Source organism: Sphaerodactylus townsendi, linkage group LG08 (assembly GCF_021028975.2).
Source record: "Sphaerodactylus townsendi isolate TG3544 linkage group LG08, MPM_Stown_v2.3, whole genome shotgun sequence".
NCBI lineage: Eukaryota > Metazoa > Chordata > Lepidosauria > Squamata > Sphaerodactylidae > Sphaerodactylus > Sphaerodactylus townsendi.
The window spans coordinates 58,881,298-58,899,267 of record NC_059432.1 but is presented as its reverse complement, the minus strand read 5'-3'; the positions used below and the strand labels follow the sequence as shown (position 1 = coordinate 58,899,267).

The 17,970-nt window shown below is 45.6% G+C and overlaps 1 protein-coding gene across 3 annotated transcripts in view; it reads right to left on the bottom strand.

Annotated features, from left to right (window-relative positions):
• Positions 1-17,970, bottom strand: part of SORCS1 (sortilin related VPS10 domain containing receptor 1) — a 505,695-nt gene that overhangs the window by 44,489 nt on the left and 443,236 nt on the right. For all 3 annotated transcript variants that reach the window (XM_048505303.1, XM_048505304.1, XM_048505302.1), the window contains exons 20-22: positions 13,660-13,793; positions 5,684-5,807; positions 1,641-1,753 (exon numbers count right to left, since the gene is read on the bottom strand). In XM_048505303.1, coding sequence (XP_048361260.1) covers positions 1,641-1,753; positions 5,684-5,807; positions 13,660-13,793 — 371 coding nt within the window. The remainder of the gene's footprint in view (positions 1-1,640; positions 1,754-5,683; positions 5,808-13,659; positions 13,794-17,970) is intronic.

Sequence of the window (17,970 nt, the reverse complement as noted above, 5' to 3'; positions counted from 1 at the left end):
GAACTGTACCCAATATTCCAGGTGAGGCCTAACCAATGCAGGATAGAAAGGTACAAGATCAAGGGGGAGGGGAGTGAGGGGTGGCATGCAAGGGAGAGGAGGGAGTGAGGCGTGGCATGCAAGGGAGGGGCCTGGCATCTGGACATGGCCCACCCACCCTAGTGGAGGGAGGGGTGGCATGCAAGGGAGGGGCAGGAGGGGTTTTTGGATTCCGTTTTGGATTGTTTTCGGATTCTGGAATATTGGGTCCATTTTCCCCTTCCTTCCCTTTCTGAAAGAGCAGAATCAAAGAGAGATCAAAGAAGAGAATGCTGGCAGAGCAAACGGCTGTTAGTATGTGAGGTTCCTTGAATTTTAAAAGGCTATTATTTTCTATAGGAGTAGACCTAGCCTTTCTATGGTGATGCAGTGATTTAGAGCAGCAGACTATAATCTGAACAACTGGCTGTGATTCCTCACTCCTCTACATTAGCAGTGGACTCTCATTTGGAGAACCAAGTTTGATTCCCTGATCTACCACACAAAGCTTGATGGGTGTGGGCTAGTTACAGTTATCTTAGAACTCTCTCAGCTCTACCTACCTCAAAAGGTGCCTGCTGTGGGGAGGGCAGGGAGAGAAATTGTAAGTTGCTTTGAGACTCCTAAAGTTAGAGAAAATGATGGCCTGTGGTACAGAGTGATAAGCTGCTATACTGCAGTTAAAGCTCTGTTCATGACCTGAGTTGGAAACTGATGGAAGTCAGTTTCAGGTAGACAACCAAAGGGTGACTCAGCCCTCCATCATTTAAAATTTGATAAAATAAGTACCCAGATTGCTGGGGGTAAAGTGCAGACAAACCACACTATAAACATAGTCTGCCAATTAAATGTCATGGTGCGACATTATCCCGTGGGCCAGTAATGACCCAGTGTTTGCATAGCAAACTAATTTACCTTTAAGACAGAGAAAAGTGGTGTATAAAAACCTGCTCTTCTTCTTCTCACTGGTCAGATCTTCCTATAAAAATAATGGCCCTTAAAAATGTAAAAAGTCAGTTTCCACTCTCCTGTTCCTGGCCTCCCTGAAACCCAAAACATTTCCAAAATTCCTGAAGATAATTTTTATTATTATTCTAGTAACTTGGGAGTGTTTGAGGGTCATTTTGGATATTCTTGAGTAGATATCTTCAAAAAGCAAATTTCAGATGTATGTTTTTGTTTGGGAGTATCCAAGAGTACACCCCTCGATAAAACCTTAGCAGTGACATAAGATGTTGTGTAATCTGAGTGCCTGTAATTCTCCAGGGCTTTAGGCAGAAGAAGATCTTTTTCATTTTACTTAGAGATGCTCTGCATTGAATGCAGGACTTACTGAATGTAAAGTGCATAAATGCTGCTGAGCCTTGGACACTCTCTTGTGACTAGCTTCCAGTAATCGTCACGTATATTAACAAAAACTGTTTGCTTTACCTCAAAATCTAACCTGTGTCTGCTTCCCACATCACCACAGGGAAGTCACAGAAGTTACTTTAACAAGTCATTCTCGTGTCTAAAACTGGATTATCGAAGAATTTCTCCCAGTGTCAACTGGCAAAGCAGGTGGAAATAAAATGTAGAAGAAAGAACATGAATTAGAAGTAATTAAACTTCTTCTCACTTACTTCAACAAGTGCTCCTTTGATAACTCGACTGATGTCCTGTCTCCATTCAGGAATGTCAGGGTTATATTCATCAAGATTTGGAGAAAAAGCTAACCGTAGAGACTGAAATTGTTCTAGGTGAAAAAAAGGAATAAGTGAAAACTCCTCAAATATGGTAAGTGACTTTTAAAAAAACTTGCTTTACTTTCTAATCAAAAAGATTAATTAATATCTTATAATATGCTTTGCTGTTTGGAAAACTGGTCAGGTAGCCAATTGTATCTTCTATCAGATTCTTTTGGTTCACCAATTCTCTCTGTTCTGTTTAGGACCTTTAAAGCCCTTCATGGCCTAGGACTCACAGATCAAAAGGACTGCATCCTACCTGCAGCAGCGCGGATGAGACGATCCTGGCTGGAAGTGACCCCGCCCAGCCCAGCTCGTGCCTCTCCATGGCCACCCCCCCTGCTAGCTATGTCAGGAACCCCCTATGCATTACTGTGTCCCCGATGCTCACATGGCTCATCTGCGACCTGCAGCAGCGTGGATGAGATGGGCCTGGCCGGAAGCAACCTCACCCAGCCCAGCTCATGCTGGGCCGGCCACCCCCCGGCTATGGCGGGACACCATTATGCCTTTCAGTCTGTATGGTACTCACCTGCCCCCTAATCCAGCTGTGGTGGGACTCCTTTAGGTGTAACAGCCTGTTTTAACAGTGAACCAAAACGAGTTCATGGGAATTGCTGGCCCCTTTGCAGAGGTCCCTTGTAAGAATCAAAAAACTGCACCAGCCATTCCTGCACCATGAAATACACCACTTATGGTCTGGACATGCTCCAGAAGTTTCGCACTGCGGTGGGGTCACACAGGGGTATTTAAAAAGAACCTTTAAACTGGCAATTTGTGAAAGCTGCGGAGCAATGGCATTGCTCTGGGGCAGCAGTGGGGCAACAAAGTGGCAGACACACTGCAGCAACAGGGGCAATGCAGAACTCTCCAGTGTACTGGGGCATTTCCCATGTTAACAGAGGAGCAATTTCACCATGCAAAACCAGCCATAGGCTTTCCGAAAGGCAGCAGAATGAACCTCCACTGGCATAAATTATGCTGGTGGAGGCTTCGGGACTGTTCGCACTGTAGCGTGCGAGCAGTCTCAACTTCCTCCCCAGCCAGAGAGGTGGCTTCACACAGAGCCACCTCTCATCGAGACCCCTCCACTGACCTCTTCTTCCAGCATCACTCTGGAGGGCGGCAGAGACCCGCCCATGCTGCCCTCTGACCTCCAGGGGTTGGAGGGCAGCGTGGGTGGATCTCTGCAGCCCTCCAGAGTGACGCTGGAAGAAGAGGTCAGTGGAGGGGAGAGGAAAAGCGGCGTCTTCCCAGCAGTGCGGTTTGCACCACACCAACAGGAAGACGCCGCTTTGCAAAAACCTCACTCAATGAGCGAGGTTTACAGTGGCGGCTTCATGCCACTCTGGGGCGGCCAGGACGGTGCTGCTGCAATGCAGCAGCGCCTCCTGTGTGAACAGCAGCCAATGCTGTCCCTGGGTCGCTGTATTTCGCCCATGTGGAAAGGGCCTAAGATTCAAATACAGTTCTTAAACTGCTTTCTTTCCCCTTCTGCCTCTACCCAAAATGCATGCATCTTATATTGCAATTAGAATGGGTCAATGGAACAGGCTCTCTGAGCAAGTGAGAAAGACGCCATCTTCAGGAGTCACTACAAAGCCATTATATTTTCCAGGGCTTCTAATAATGTAAACCTCTTTGGGTATAAGTGGCATTATTGTTAGATTTAGATTATTGTTTTATTTAGTTTTAGATTATTGGGTTTTTTGTTAGAGTAGGATTATTGGGGGCAGGGTTGTTAGTTTTACATTGTGGTGTTTTAATTATGATTTTTAAGCCACCTTGACCTACAAGGAAAAACAGGATATAAATATATTTAATAATAATAATACTAGCAATTATAATAATGGTACAAACCGGCTGAGGTCATCCCAGTGGAAATCGCACTCTTGGCACCCTGGATACCATTCAGAAAACACTAGGGGGCACTTGAAACATCTTCAAATTGACAAAACCCACATCTGTCAGATTCAAAAGGCTGCCTTTCACAATGATGACATTTACATTTTGCCAACTTATGAATTTGTGCTTTCTGTGACAATTCTTCAGTGTCCCTTCAATTAGAATCATTGGGTCAATTTCTGATTGAATAAACTTCAGCTTAGTACTGACCCAGAGAAAAACTCTCAGTGTTGAAAAGCCCAAAGGTCTGTCAGCAATCAGCTGATTAAGTATTTGGGGTATTTATTTATTTATTTTATTTTTTTATTATTCCACTTTTATACCGCCCTCCCCCGAAGGGCTCAGGGCGGTTCACAACATTAAATAAAACAGTGGATATGTTAAAAGTTAAAACAATTTAAAAGCAGCATTCAATTACATCAGTTAAAATAAGATGGCATCCGGCTATTAAAATCTCTACATAAGGGAACAGCAGGCTTTAGTTGTTTCTGGGCACCCTATCAGCGGCTGGGCTCTCCAAAAGCCCGGCGGAATAACTCGGTCTTGCAGGCCCTGCGGAACTCGTTAAGGTCCCGCAAGGCCCGGACAGTTGGAGGAAGAGCATTCCACCAGGCAGGGGCCAGGGCCGTAAAAGCCCTGGCCCTAGTGGAGGCCAGCCGCATCATAGAAGGGGCTGGGGTCACGAGCAGGTTGGCCTCTGCTGAACGCAGAGACCGATGTGGGACGTATGGGGCCAGACGGTCTCTCAGATACGAAGGTCCCAGACCGCGTAAGGCCTTAAAGGTTAACACCAATACCTTGAAGACAATCCGGAACTCAACTGGAAGCCAATGCAGGCGATGCAACACGGGCGTAATATGGTCTCTAAAGGCACCTCCCGTGAGCAAACGGGCCGGACCAGTTTCTGGACCAGTTTCAATTTCCGGATCAGCTGCAAGGGTCCAGTTTCATGCTGGACCAGTTTCAATTTCCGGATCAGCTGCAAGGGAAGGCCAGCGTAGAGCGAGTTGCAATAGTCTAGCCTGGAGGTGACCTGGAGGTATATGAATCAGCCTACCGAGACTGTTTGATATCGGGCAAAACCTTCATTTGCAGTGGCTGCTCTGATTTCTTTCCCCTTCTGCCTCTACCCAAAATGCATGCATCTTATATTGCAATTAGAATATTTGTCTTGTGAAAGGATGCAATTGAAATGCTCCAAAACATCCTTCAAAATAAGGGAAGCAGCTGACGATTATTTTAAAGGGTTGAGCAGGAGGAGGAACTCAGACAGGGAATTTAAGAAAAAGTGTTATGCTGAGTTCTGTGTTTGAAATATGGGGAAAGGGTCCTTGGTGTAAGTTATACATCCATTTTGTGGGATCTCTGAGCACTACATGAACATTTTCAGCTTAGATTTCTTCTAAGTAGTATTGGTTTGAGAGTATTGGTTTGGACAAGTACTAACTGCATTTCAATAGAAAGAAAATTTTATTCTGAATGGTAAAAGGACAAAAATATCGAAACCCCACATCTTCCCAGTTAAATTCCCCAGACATGGCCATTTCTTCCTTTTGTATTAACAAAATGTGTGGATGGTATGGTGCACTAAAGTCTTGGAAAGGTGTAATTTTGCTTTGCTATGAATGTATTGGACCAATGCTCTTTTCAACTAGGTCTAAGGTTTTATAAGGTAACCATTACTCTGTTTAAAATACAGCCACAGCTACAGTAAAATAAGGGTTAATATTTGATTTGGGGATTGATTTGGTATATTTGCTATCTTTGGGTTACAGAACTGGGTCCTACCAGATTCCCATTTGGGGTACAAAATCTACAAGAATACAAAGTCCTGAACATAATGGACATCTTCAATGTCTTACAACTACTGTAGAACCGAGGAAACATGCTGACTTCTCAATGTCCAGTGTTCTGATTTAGATGCCTTACATACATCCCATTTGATGTAGCTTTATCTTGCCCATATCCATATAATATAGTCACAAATAATCAGGGTGGTTTCTGAATTGATTAACACAAGCAATAAGGCTCACCATACACTGCAATTGTCTTGGTGTCCTGAAGAATGGCATTTCCTGCAGAAACCTGTACTGTGATGGTGTTCATTCCTTCTGTAGAGAATGTAAATGTGATGCTCCCTTCCAGGGTAATCAGTGGCTACAAAGACATAAGAAAGGAAAGGGGAGGTACATATTTTTGTTGGGTGCCTTATCTGTAGCTGCACGGCCAGGCAAAGATATTCCTTCTGACTTACCTGGTTTGAATGGTTGGCCTGGAGAAGGCAATAAAGTAGCTACTATAATATTATTCCAATTCAAGAATCCTAGAAGCAGACATTTGGCATGGGATCAACAGAACATTTAGTATAAAGACTATCCTTAAAAGCTGTAGTAGTGCACTGCCGACCCAGCAGTGCCGTAGTAGAACGTTGGGACGCCAACGGACCTGCGGCCTTGCCGGTCGCATCGCACCCCCACTCCTCATCCCCCCATGAGTCACGGGTCATGAACTGTCTGGCTCAATCACCGGGCGCAGGGACAATGGTCTTGCCCCCAGGTGAGGATTAGGCTCAGACGCGTACGCTCCTCTCCGCACGTAGCCAGATGAGATCATGCATCACATGATGATCTCCCGACCTCCCGCTCTCCCGGAACTCCCCCCGGTCCTCCCTCCTACACGCCCCCGATAGGATAACAATAAATGGTGCGAAGAGCCGGCAGACGGGAGTCTCGCTAGGAACACGGACCTCCGGTCTCCCGCTGCTGGCGATCTCCACCAGATGTTATCTCCGCGTCTCGTCTCGTTCTTACGCTGACCGCGTGGGTCGACTACAAGCTGGTGCTGAAACCCGGGAATCCTCGAACCTCCACCCTGCTCACCGTCGCCTGGGGAAGGGCCGCGATACCGAAGTCCGCTGGATCGGCGCATCCAGGGACCACCGGTTCGGTATCGCCTGTCCTCTGGATCGGCGCATCCAGAGACACGCGTCCTAGGACACTCTCTCGTCCGGCGGAACACCGGTGAGTATGGGAGCTTGCAAAAGCAGGGCTTATGACAAGCACGTTGACGAACTGAAAGCGTTAACGAAATGCGGCAGGGTCCCCGTAGAGAGAAGGGAGCTGCGCAAATTGGTTGAGGAGATTGAAGCTCAGTGGCCATGGTACCCAGGGGGGGAGATGGAAGCACAAGGACTGGGAAAGCATCGGGCTGACTCTTCGCACAGAGCCTCAGCGCCCGATGTCGCTGCTACTGACGTGGAGACAATGTTTTGTCGCCATCAGCCTGCAGACCTCACGGCTCCCTTGCTGTAGGCCGCCCTCCTTTCGATCTTTCACCTTCAATTTCAACCCCGGAATTTTCTCTATCCACTAAATCGGACGCCTGTCCTCCTTCTGCCCCCCTCGCTCCTTCACCCATTTCAAACCCTCCCGCGGCTCAGCCGACCCAACCCCCTGCTCCGCCGTGATTTTCCGAAGCCACTGCACCCCCGTCAGCGCCACGTAATGGCGCGGGTTTCAAAACTCTCGCAGAACGTATTAGCCACGATCTGCAGAAGAAAGAAACCCTGACGGAAGACGATGCCGAGATTCTTGCATTGTGCCCCGTCCACTTCACAGATACTGAGGGGGAGGGTGGCGTCATTCGGCGGGTTGTCGAGTACCGCCCTTTAAGCTATAACATCCTCACTGAGCTCCGCAAAGCGGTGCGGGACGTAGGAGTCACCAGCCCCTATGTGAGAGGCATGCTAGAGGCGGTCGCGAGGAATCACTTAATGGTTCCGGACGACTGGAAGACCACCTTCCGCATGCTCCTGAGCCCTGCACAATTTGTGATCTGGGAGAGCGAGTTCCGCCGGCAATGCTTTAGCAGGGCAGCCGCCTCCGGCGGCGCCTACACAGCCGCTCAGCTTTACGGCTTTGATGCCTTCAGTAACTCCAACAATCAGATCGTCCTGCCGGTGGCCACCCTTACGGTCGCCTCTGAATGCGCCTACAAGGCGTTTTTGAAAGTCCCCAATGCCGGGCAGCCAACCCAAAGTTTTTCTAGCACCCGGCAGAAGCCTCAAGAGCCCTATGCTGAGTTTGTGAACAGGCTCCAGGAGGCCCTCAAGAGGCAGGTTGACAACGAGGAGGCCCAGGGCGAACTCCTTAAGCGCCTTGCCAAGGAGAACGCCTCCGCTGAGTGCCGCAAAGCGATCACAGGCCTAGGAAGGAACCCCGAGCTGGCCGACATGCTCAAAGCTTGCCAGGATATCGGGTCTTTCGCCCATCAAGCCAGCCTTCTAGTCGCCGCCCTCTCCGCTGCCATGAGGCAGCCCCGAGACGAGTGTTTCAATTGCGGCAAGCCAGGACATTTCGGGAGGAATTGTAGGCTGCCCGGCGGGGGGGCCGACCACCCTGACGGAGGAGGGTCTCTCCCCAGAGGGCGAAGACCCCCCGGAAAGTCTAGGGCCGGGCGCTCCCAATGCCCGCTGGGGAGGCCCGCGCCCGGGCCTCTCCCAGCCCGGAACCAAGATCCGCACCTCAAACCCTCCCCGGAGCTCCCCCATGAGATCTTCGCTGCTCCAGCTCAGTATAGTGATCCCATCCCCACGGAGACCATTAGGCTGGTCTTGCCAAAAGCTTCCGCCGCTGAACAGGGGTTGTTCATCATCCCAGGGGTCATCGACCCCATGCACCAGGGAGCCATCCACATCCAAGTATGGACAAACATCCTGCAGAAACTGCCAAGTTCACCGGAACACCCTGCCTCTATGCTCTCACTTGAGTCCAATCTAAGTTCAGCTAATCTAAATCTCGTTGCTCGCTCCCCCTCTACGTCTATACTTCCTGCTCTGCTAGCCCCTTCTACTTCCAAAGTCACCATGCCTCCGCCAGTGCCCCAGAATGGCACTCATTTCAAAATCTCTGCAGAGTCCACAGTCACTGAATTGCAGCAGAAAGGAATGCTGACGGAAGAGGACTGCCGTTTTGAGCCCTCCTCAGAATGCCCCATAGCCAATCTACAGGACAATGAGGCATGGAAAGGGGAAGATGCTCGCACAATGGCCTTAAGCCAAAAGTCCTTCGTGAAGAAGAAGCCCCCTTGGCCCTCTCCAGCTGTAAGGTTCAAACCAGATCTCATAGCCTCTGAGCCTGTGCAAAGCCCTAAGCTCAAAGCTCCCAGTGGCAGCAAAATCGCCAGCACCCTCAGAGCAAAATCTCAAATCAGAGTTGCAATCCTCCTGCGTTACTTTATATGTGCTCTGTATGCCTATGTATGTTCTGTATGTCTTGCCCCCTTTCAAGAGACCCCTAAAGTTTTCCCCTCATAGGGATTTTTCCATTGCTTCTAAGCTATGCTCTTGTGCTTCAATTAAAGTTTTTCTCCTTCTGATTATGTGTGCCAATGCCTTGAAAGGCTTCGCCCATTACAGCATCCGCCTTAAACGGGACACAGCTCGTGCGTGCTCCCCAGGATACCGATGGGACCTGCTTCAAGCCGCCTCCATCTTAGTTTAAACCTTCAAAACTTTTCTTCAAACCTCTCCTTGAGAACCTTTTCCTTCGTCCATCTGAGCCCACACTGCCACATTGGCGTGGCGCAAGTTTACATATGAAGCCAAAATCATTTTCATGCTCCCACATTCTCTGCTGAGGGCTCCCTGGCTAGTCACAGTGCCAAGGGGGGTCTCAGCCACACCTATCTTACACAGCCTCCGCTGTGAAGGTAGGAAGCGAGCTCAAACCGGCCAAAGTCCCCTTACGGGAGGGGAAGGTACAGCTGACTTCCAAACTTCTCCCCTTCCCCGTGCCTTCCTTACTGCACACCCTCCCTCTTTCTAATGGGCTGACGCACCCCACCTCTAGATCTAGGATCTGATAAAGGGCTTTTTGCAAACCCCTCTCAATTCGCTCCTGTGATCAAACCTCAAGCCCAGGAACTGTTTTCTTTGCATCTTCTCTATATCTTTCCTATAGACGCTATATTACGATATGACTATAATTGTGAATTGTTCAAGTTGCTTTGCAAAAAACCCACACCTTAGACGGTGATTGGGATTGTTTACAAACAAACATCCGACCTGGATATGACCTCTCCCTTCTCCTAAGCCTTCGGGCAATTCCCTGCCTTGTATCTCTTAACGCCTTGAATGTTGCAAGTGATCGTTGTCGGAATGGGCCAACTTCGCCTAACGAAAGCTTGGCCAAAACAAACGAAAAAAAGGGGAGTAGTTTCCCCCCCTATTGACCCAATCAAGGTCTCATCCAGCAGACCATATCCAAAGTACTCTTCTCTATTCTCTATCAAAAATTGCCCGCCCCCCCCCACTCAGGGCTCGGGCTTTCCATTGTCATCTATAAGAACGAATTAACTCAGCCAGCACGCAAAACCCCTGGGGGAAAAGCGTCGCTTGTTTTTTCTCTTCTATACAGGAGTCCAGCTCGCCATGCCAGGCCAGCCCCATCCCGGAGATGGGGCGGGGCCTCCCTGGAGGATCCGACCCCGCCGCCCTGTTGAGAGAGCCCGATCACCCTCCAGCCTGGGCCAAGATGGGAGGGACCTCTCTGGAACCAGTACACCCATTCTTCCACAGAGATCGCAACCCAGGCTGCCATTCAGGCCAGCTATGGCTCAAAGGTTGACGGCTATTATTGTGTCGCTGCTCCTCATCTACAGCCGCCATTCTCTCTCCCTCTCTGCCCCTGGCTGAAACTTGGAATTGCAGCCAGGAACATTCCTGATAGATTAACCCTTGGAACTCTCCGCTGTTTTCAGCCGCTTGAATAATTGTTGGAACACGCCTTCTCTCACAACCTTGCTCGTGAGAATCACTGAACCTGCAATGCTAAAGACTATCAGTAGCTCTCCCTACGCTCTTGAGAAATCCATGGACTCTAACGTCATCGCTCTGTAGCTTTGGTAGTCAAACAGCAAGAGCCATGCATTGGACAATTATGCAACCACGGGTTGCCTTCCTTCCGCCCATCATCCAGCCTATGTATCATTTAGCCATGTTTTGCTGTTTAAATTTATTGCATGCCCTAGTTTTGAAGTTATGTTATTTGTTATTGCTGCATTTCCGCCTGTCTGTCTGCCGGGACTCTCTGCTACCCCAGGCTCCACCCCAGGAGCCCGGACGCCGCCGCCGCCGCTCCGCTCTGCCTTTCGATCCCTCCTGTCGAAACGACGCGGTCGCCCTCTCCAAGGCGGAGCCTGTCCCCCTCGCAACTTCCCTTGTGGGAGCCCCCGGACTTGTTTCCTGTAACACCAAGACTATTGGCCGGCTGGCCTGTGCCCTTGCGAAGCCCATCAATTCTACCTCCATTGCTCTGGACGCTCTGGCCTCCGAGCAGCAGGAATTTCGTCAAGCGACCCTAGACAATCGTGCCGCTATTGATTACTTATTGTTATTACATCACCAAGGTTGTGAGAATGTACATAATATGTGTTGTTTTAATCTTTCTGATAATTCCCAATTGATTCATATGAAAGTACGTGAGCTGCAAGAAGTTGTATCTAATCTGAAGTATGATGTTTTGCCCCATTGGTGGTCAGCCCTCTGGAGCTGGCTGCCGGGAGGATGGTTGAGTGTTATTGTACAGCTCTGCATTGGTTTAATTGTGTGCCTTGTTATCGGATCTTGTTTCGTTCAATGCGTGTCTAATATTGCCTGTAACGTGTGTAAGAAACCCCTCGCATTTCCCTTACCCCGCAACCAAGTTCTAATGTTGCACAAGCAGCTTGGTCAACTTGACCAAACGGCGGAGGAGACAAGCGTCCCTTTAAATCGCCCCTTAGCGTTTCGGCCCCCCGCTTTCTAAAATGTAAAAAAGGAGGAGATGTAGTAGTGCACTGCCGACCCAGCAGTGCCGTAGTAGAACGTTGGGGGCTTAACGGACTCTGCTGCCTTGCCGGTCGTGACGCACCCCACTCCTCATCCCCCCCATGAGTCACGGGTCATGAACTGTCTGGCTCAATCACGGGCGCAGGGACAATGGTCTTGCCCCAGGTGAGGATTAGGCTCAGACGCCGTGACGCCTTCTCCGCGACGTGAGCCAGATGAGATCATGCATCACATGATGATCTCCCGACCTCCCGCTCTCCCGGAACTCCCCCCGGTCCTCCCTCCTACACGCCCCCAATAGGATAACAATAAAAGGTGCCAGGAACCGGCAGACGGGAGTCTCGCTAGGAACACGGACCTCCGGTCTCCCGCTGCTGGCGATCTCCACCAGATGTTATCTCCGCGTCTCGTCTCGTTCTTACGCTGACCGCGTGGGTCGACTACAAAAAGCGTCACTGATGAATTCACATCATCCAGATCAAAATGTACAAAAAACAGATGAACCGCAGGAAGGTCCCTGAAGAGAACTCCATAGTGAGGTAAAAACATCCTAGGATTACCAACCAACTTGACCTGGAGCAATATTCCTTTGCCATCCTGACTCACAATGACTCACAATGATACAATGAACATCAGTGGAAACGCTTCATTGAGACACAATGGGGATAGGGATAACAGAAAAGAGGTTTACAAGGAAGTGACACAGAAAAAGGAAACAAAAAGCAAAGGAGGAAAGAAAGGAATGATTCTTTCAGCAGGGACCCTCTGTATTAGCAACAAGATAGAATGTAATTATTTCAAGAGATGAGGTAATACTCAACGTTGCACGTAGCCCAGACATGGTTTGAAATCAAAAGTCACCATTTTAGAAGTGGTTTTTTCCACTGTGAGTGATCTGTTACACTGGTGCAACCAAAGCTTTTGAAGACCAGTTGCAACAGATTAATAATGGGATTACTATTTGTAGATGGCATCAGAGAGTGTTATAATCTTAAAAAAGACTACTGATGTCAATTCTGCAGTGTGTGGCACACTGTATTGTGTGTCACCATCAGTATGCGTACTAATATGACAGGATGAAAACCATTTGTCAGATATGGTCAATTGGTATTTTTTCATCATTCAAGGGACAAAGGTGTTCTCATCAAGGTATTTGTATGCACATGTTGGGTTGGATCCAGATTACATTTTCCATCAGCACAACAGGACTTTCTTGCCTCTCTCCTCCATAGTAGCCCACAGATCTCCATAGAAGGCTGCTCCTGTGGGTTAACTAACCATGGATCATGACATGGTGAGGTCTACAGGGGAAGGGGGAAATTAGCGGGACATACCAATTTAGCCTGGATCCAAATCATTATCATTCAACCCTATGCAAAAGGTAAACTTCTTCAATCATTTCTGTCTAAATTCTCTTTATTCTCTACTGAAAATTAAGGAAGCCTGTAAGAAGTGCAGCAACACACCAAACATCAATTTGATCAGACAATGCTAAAATTCCTACAATATACAAATGAGACATAAAAAAGAGGTATGTGCTTTTATGTGCCAGTTCTTTTATGTGCCTATTCTGTGGGCAGAAAAAAACATGCTACATATAATTTTGCTTTTCCTTGTGTGTGGTAATGAGACATTGTTTCAGCTTAACTGAACAAATTAGAACTTCATATAGGTTTATCAGTATGAAAGTGTAGGTGTTTGTACCCTAGGCAAACATTCCTTTTCTATTAGTCCTACAGAGCACATGGATTAGAATTTACAGTTTAAACCCTGGAGCAGTGCAGAATGAACATCAGCTAGATTCAAAACTTTTATCTCTCAAGTCTGCATTTCTGACATGAGGGGTTTTTAATTTTTTTTACGTCTGTATTTCACATTAGAGAAAGAAAAAGCCCCACATATTGGAATCTTTGATAATCTGTCACTCTGCAGTTTCCTCAGTTTGATCTATTCAGCTGTGCCCAATGGGGGATTGGTGATTTGCATAAGATGCAAATGAGGCCTAAACAGAGAGAGTTAAGCAAGTCTATAAAAAGCTGATTTGCAACATAAAGGTGCTGAGAATTGTTCTCTATGGTTTGCAGGGGTTTGTAATCCATTCCACAAGAGAATTTGAAAGCCCCACAATAATGTTAATATGTCATGATTTGACAATTAATTTTAGTTGCATAAACTACAAACCTCAGTGTTGTTTCCGAACCACCAGATGTATGTCAATGTTCCAACTTGACTGGGCCACAGCACTGCTGTGGCATTAACATCTTTGTTCTTTGTTGTTACAAATGGCAGTGATAAATGGACGTGTTCCAAGGGGCCTGGAAACAAAGAAGAGTACGGGTGTGTGTCGTGAATTAGTTTTTTCCATTAATATTCTAACCTTTTCCTCCTCCTCTTCCCAGCTTCAATTAGGGTTGCACTATTTGTCATATGAAATAAAATGCCAGCATTAAATTATTCCTGTACTCTGTGTGTGTGATCCCTAGATATAGACCATAGCATGATCTTACACATTTCAGTCACACAACAAAGCCAACTGCCGCTTCCCAGCACATGCACTTGTAACAAAATATCCATAGAAAATCATTATACATAATGATCAATATACAAGATTACTTCATATAGTTACACAGAAGTAATTTCTGTGTAGAAACTCTGTAATGTGTTAAAAGTAGTTTATATTTATAAGCATTTTTGGGTTGAGATGAGAATGTTGCTTTCGTTTTTAACATCAGACCATGTGACTTCATTTACCATATTGTTTAACAGATTAACACTCTAAACTATTTTATCATAAGTAAAGTCACAGAGGAGTCAATCAGCCCACTTCAGAATGTTCCATGATAGTGTCTATACTCTAGAGCAGTGGTGGCGAACCTTAGCACTCCAGATGTTATGGACTACAATTTCCATCAGCCCCTGCAACCATGGCTCTAGGGCTTTCCCAAGACTTTTTCATAAAATCCTATAGTGCCTAGGGTTACAACAATTTTACTTCTGGTTCCTAGCTAGAAGTAATATTATGGTGCTGCACAACATCATCTCCATTTATCCTTCCACTATTCTAATGAGTACTTTGGATGGTCTGGGGGCACTGGCAGGGTTTCCCTACTGGAACCAGGCATCTGGCAACCCAAATTACAAAAATGGTTCAAAAGATGACTATTTAATTTGCACATATGTTCAGTCCCTAGATTTTCCTATTAAATTATCTTGGATAGCAGTAGTAGAAAAGACCTTCATATGATACCATGGTAATTACTACCAATATGGGTAGATCTACTGTGCCAGATGGCAGATTTATCTAACTCAAGATAAAGCAGCTTCATAACTAATGATATTTGCATCATTGGATGAAAGAAATCTTTGACCAGTTCACACATAACACAAAATCATGATTTATTTTAAAGATTCATAGCTTTGACACAAGCTCATTTCATCACCTTTGCTTTTCCATTCAAGTCCCCACAGAGTCCCAGCTGATAACATTGCCTAGATTGCAATCAGTAATTACTCAACAGTGGGGAGGTACATAAAACTGTAATCACAAATATATACTGTACCGCAGCTTTTCAGTCAAAGGACTGTAAAGAACTGTAAATTTAAACACTAATTCAGAAACCCATTGCCCTTTGTGCTAACAATAAAGAGTTCAAAACAAGATGGGCAGCTGTTCTGAATAAATGTTCTTAGGACCTGAAGCTATTAGTCATACAAAAATCCATGGAAGAGGTCTCTAGGGAAGAAAAATTATTTGGAGGAAGTCCTGTCTAAACTTAAAGGGGTAGTTCCCATGGAGATATTGATAATAAATTAAAAACCATTGAGGCTGACATCAAAGCCATTTCAGATAAGATTAAGGACATTAAAAAACATAAATTCAATAGGGATGCATGCAGGGATATGTTTATAGCTGGATGTCCAAACCAGTTCTCAGTAAGACCAAGGAAGAGGGTCACTTCATCAGACTAGAAAGGGAGAAATTCAAATTCAACTGATTTTGCTAATATCTCTGAGGATTTCTCCAAAACTTCTGGAGAGGAGTATGAGAACCGCTCACATCTTGATGGAGCAGCTAAAAATAGCTCCAGGCAATCCCTTTCATAATGGGATTTTCACAGGTATCCCTGAGTGGAAGTCAAAAGACTTAGTTATCAATATTTTTTTCAAAACAGTTAACAGCTGATCAAATGGATGCACTTAATAGAGGGACTGGTTTTGTGCCAACTCCTAAATACAATGTGTTTCAAATATGTATAAATTTGTTCAAACACATTTCATTAAATTAAGAATTAAAAAAATTTCATCTTCAGGGTCATTGGTTAGACCCCAGTTCTGACCCACATCTATCTTTACCCCTTCTATTGGCATCCTGGCCTTATCACCATTTCAAAATATAATACTTAAAGAGATAGATAAAACAGAGCAGTTTCTACAAAGCAACCACTGAAGAACAATATTTCCAAGGCACATTACCAAATCTTACAGGACCTAGCCACATCTCCTGTTGGCTCCCATTGGAAACCATGGGGGATGGAGCACCCCCTTTGGGGGTCCATAAATTTGGACTCCCTGAACCAAATGTCACCAAACTCAGGTAGTATCAGCAGGAGAGCCTTGGGAAGATGCCCTGTAATTTTAGTGCCACTAGCTTCACAAATGGCCTCCCGGCAGGCTGAAACCCCGCACAATACCCAAACAATTCTCCAAAAACCAGACAGACCCGAATTTAGGGATACATATACTGAATATGATATTCATCTTATTTGGGCATACAAATAATTTTATGCCCAGATAAGCCTGAATCCGAATTTTACCGAATATTTTCAGTATTGCTCAACCCTTGTCACTATAAGTCAGCTGTGACTGATGGTGAAAAAATGGTTGCTAGTCTTTTTCCAAGTTTAATTCAAGGTGCTGGTATAACCTTTAAAGGCCTTCCTGGCCTGGGATTCACATAATTGAAGGACTGTCCTTTTCTATATATCCTTCTGTGCCAGCTATGCTCATCAGGTGGCCATCTGTTGGCTATCCCACCATTTGGGGTGGCCCATCTTGCCATTAACCAGAGTCCAGGTCTTTTCCATTGTAGCCCTTGCTCTATCTTGACAATCAGCCCCACCCCCAACAGACCCCTGCAAAAATCTCCTATTGAACTAAAATTGAATTGCATCTTAGTTAAGAATTGCAGAAAGAAAATTTTCCCAATGTGAAAAAAACTGTTGGGAAATTTTTGCAGGCAAGGTTTTAGAGGCAAAGGCAAGGGTTTTTTTCAGGCAAAGGCACCAAATTTACAGTGCAATTGCTGGTGAGTCTCCTTACAAGAATCCCCAAAGTCTACTGAAAATTGTGTCAGGTGAAAATTGTGTCAATTTTATGGTGTCCCTTTTTTCTCCATTGGAAACAATGGGGAATGGATGGGACACCCTATTCAAAGCCCATAAAATTGGGCCCCCTGGCCAAAACTTTACTAAAACTGGGTTTACTTCAAAGGATAAACACCTGAAGTTATGCAGAAAATTTGATGCCTCTACCTCAAATCACAGCCCCCAGAGGCTAAAGATAAAATGGACCTAAAAAGCTGTAAAAAAAATCAGCTTTTTGGATCTGCCTTCTTGGCTCCAATGAAATAATGCCTCTTTTTAAGCTGGAAAAGAAACCAAAAAGGGTTTTCCAGATTTTTTCCCCTTCAGTATATCTGCATGCACATCCCTAGTGTTAATATAAGGAGGTTGTATTTTTAAAAAAATCTAAATAGTTGGAGGATATCACATTGACCACAAAGATGGTTAGAAAGATTGCTTCAAAACACCAAAAAAGTATTTATTCTCAGCAAGAATCTGTTGCTATCACTTATTCAAGTCTTCAGTAATCCCAGCTGTAAAGCTCCATTTCTTGTTTCCTATTTCCTATGTCAAATAATTTGCAAAACAGCAGAAAAATAACACTTAGACATGCTCTATTGCCCTTTGTCTCTCATTTGGAATATGTATTTTAAAGAAAATAAAAGGAAGATCTTGAAGTGTTCAAAGATAAGATTTCCTTTAGAGTTTATACTTTATGGCAAAACTAGACTTGAGTCCAGCAGCCCCTTAGAAATTAGTAAGATTGGGCGGGGGGAGGTATAAGCTCTTGACAGTCAAAGCTCCTTTTGTGAGTTATCTGATGAACGGAGTTTTGAGACTCAAAAGCTTCCATCTGAAAATCTTTTCGGTATGTCAATGTGGCTAATCAAAATGACACAATAGATCATAAGACCCCTTCGTTATTATTATGAAATATCAATACACTATCCAAAACTAATATTGGGCCCCACAACAACATGGCATGTTAAAGCTCCTGGCTTCTGTTTTTATCTGGGTGTTTAGAGGCTACTCTTTTTCCTCCCCTGTTATTATTGTTATTGCTTAGGGGTACTCATATATATCACTGAGGAACAAACAAACATGAATTACTCATGGTCACCTTTCTCATGCACATCACATTTCTTTTTAC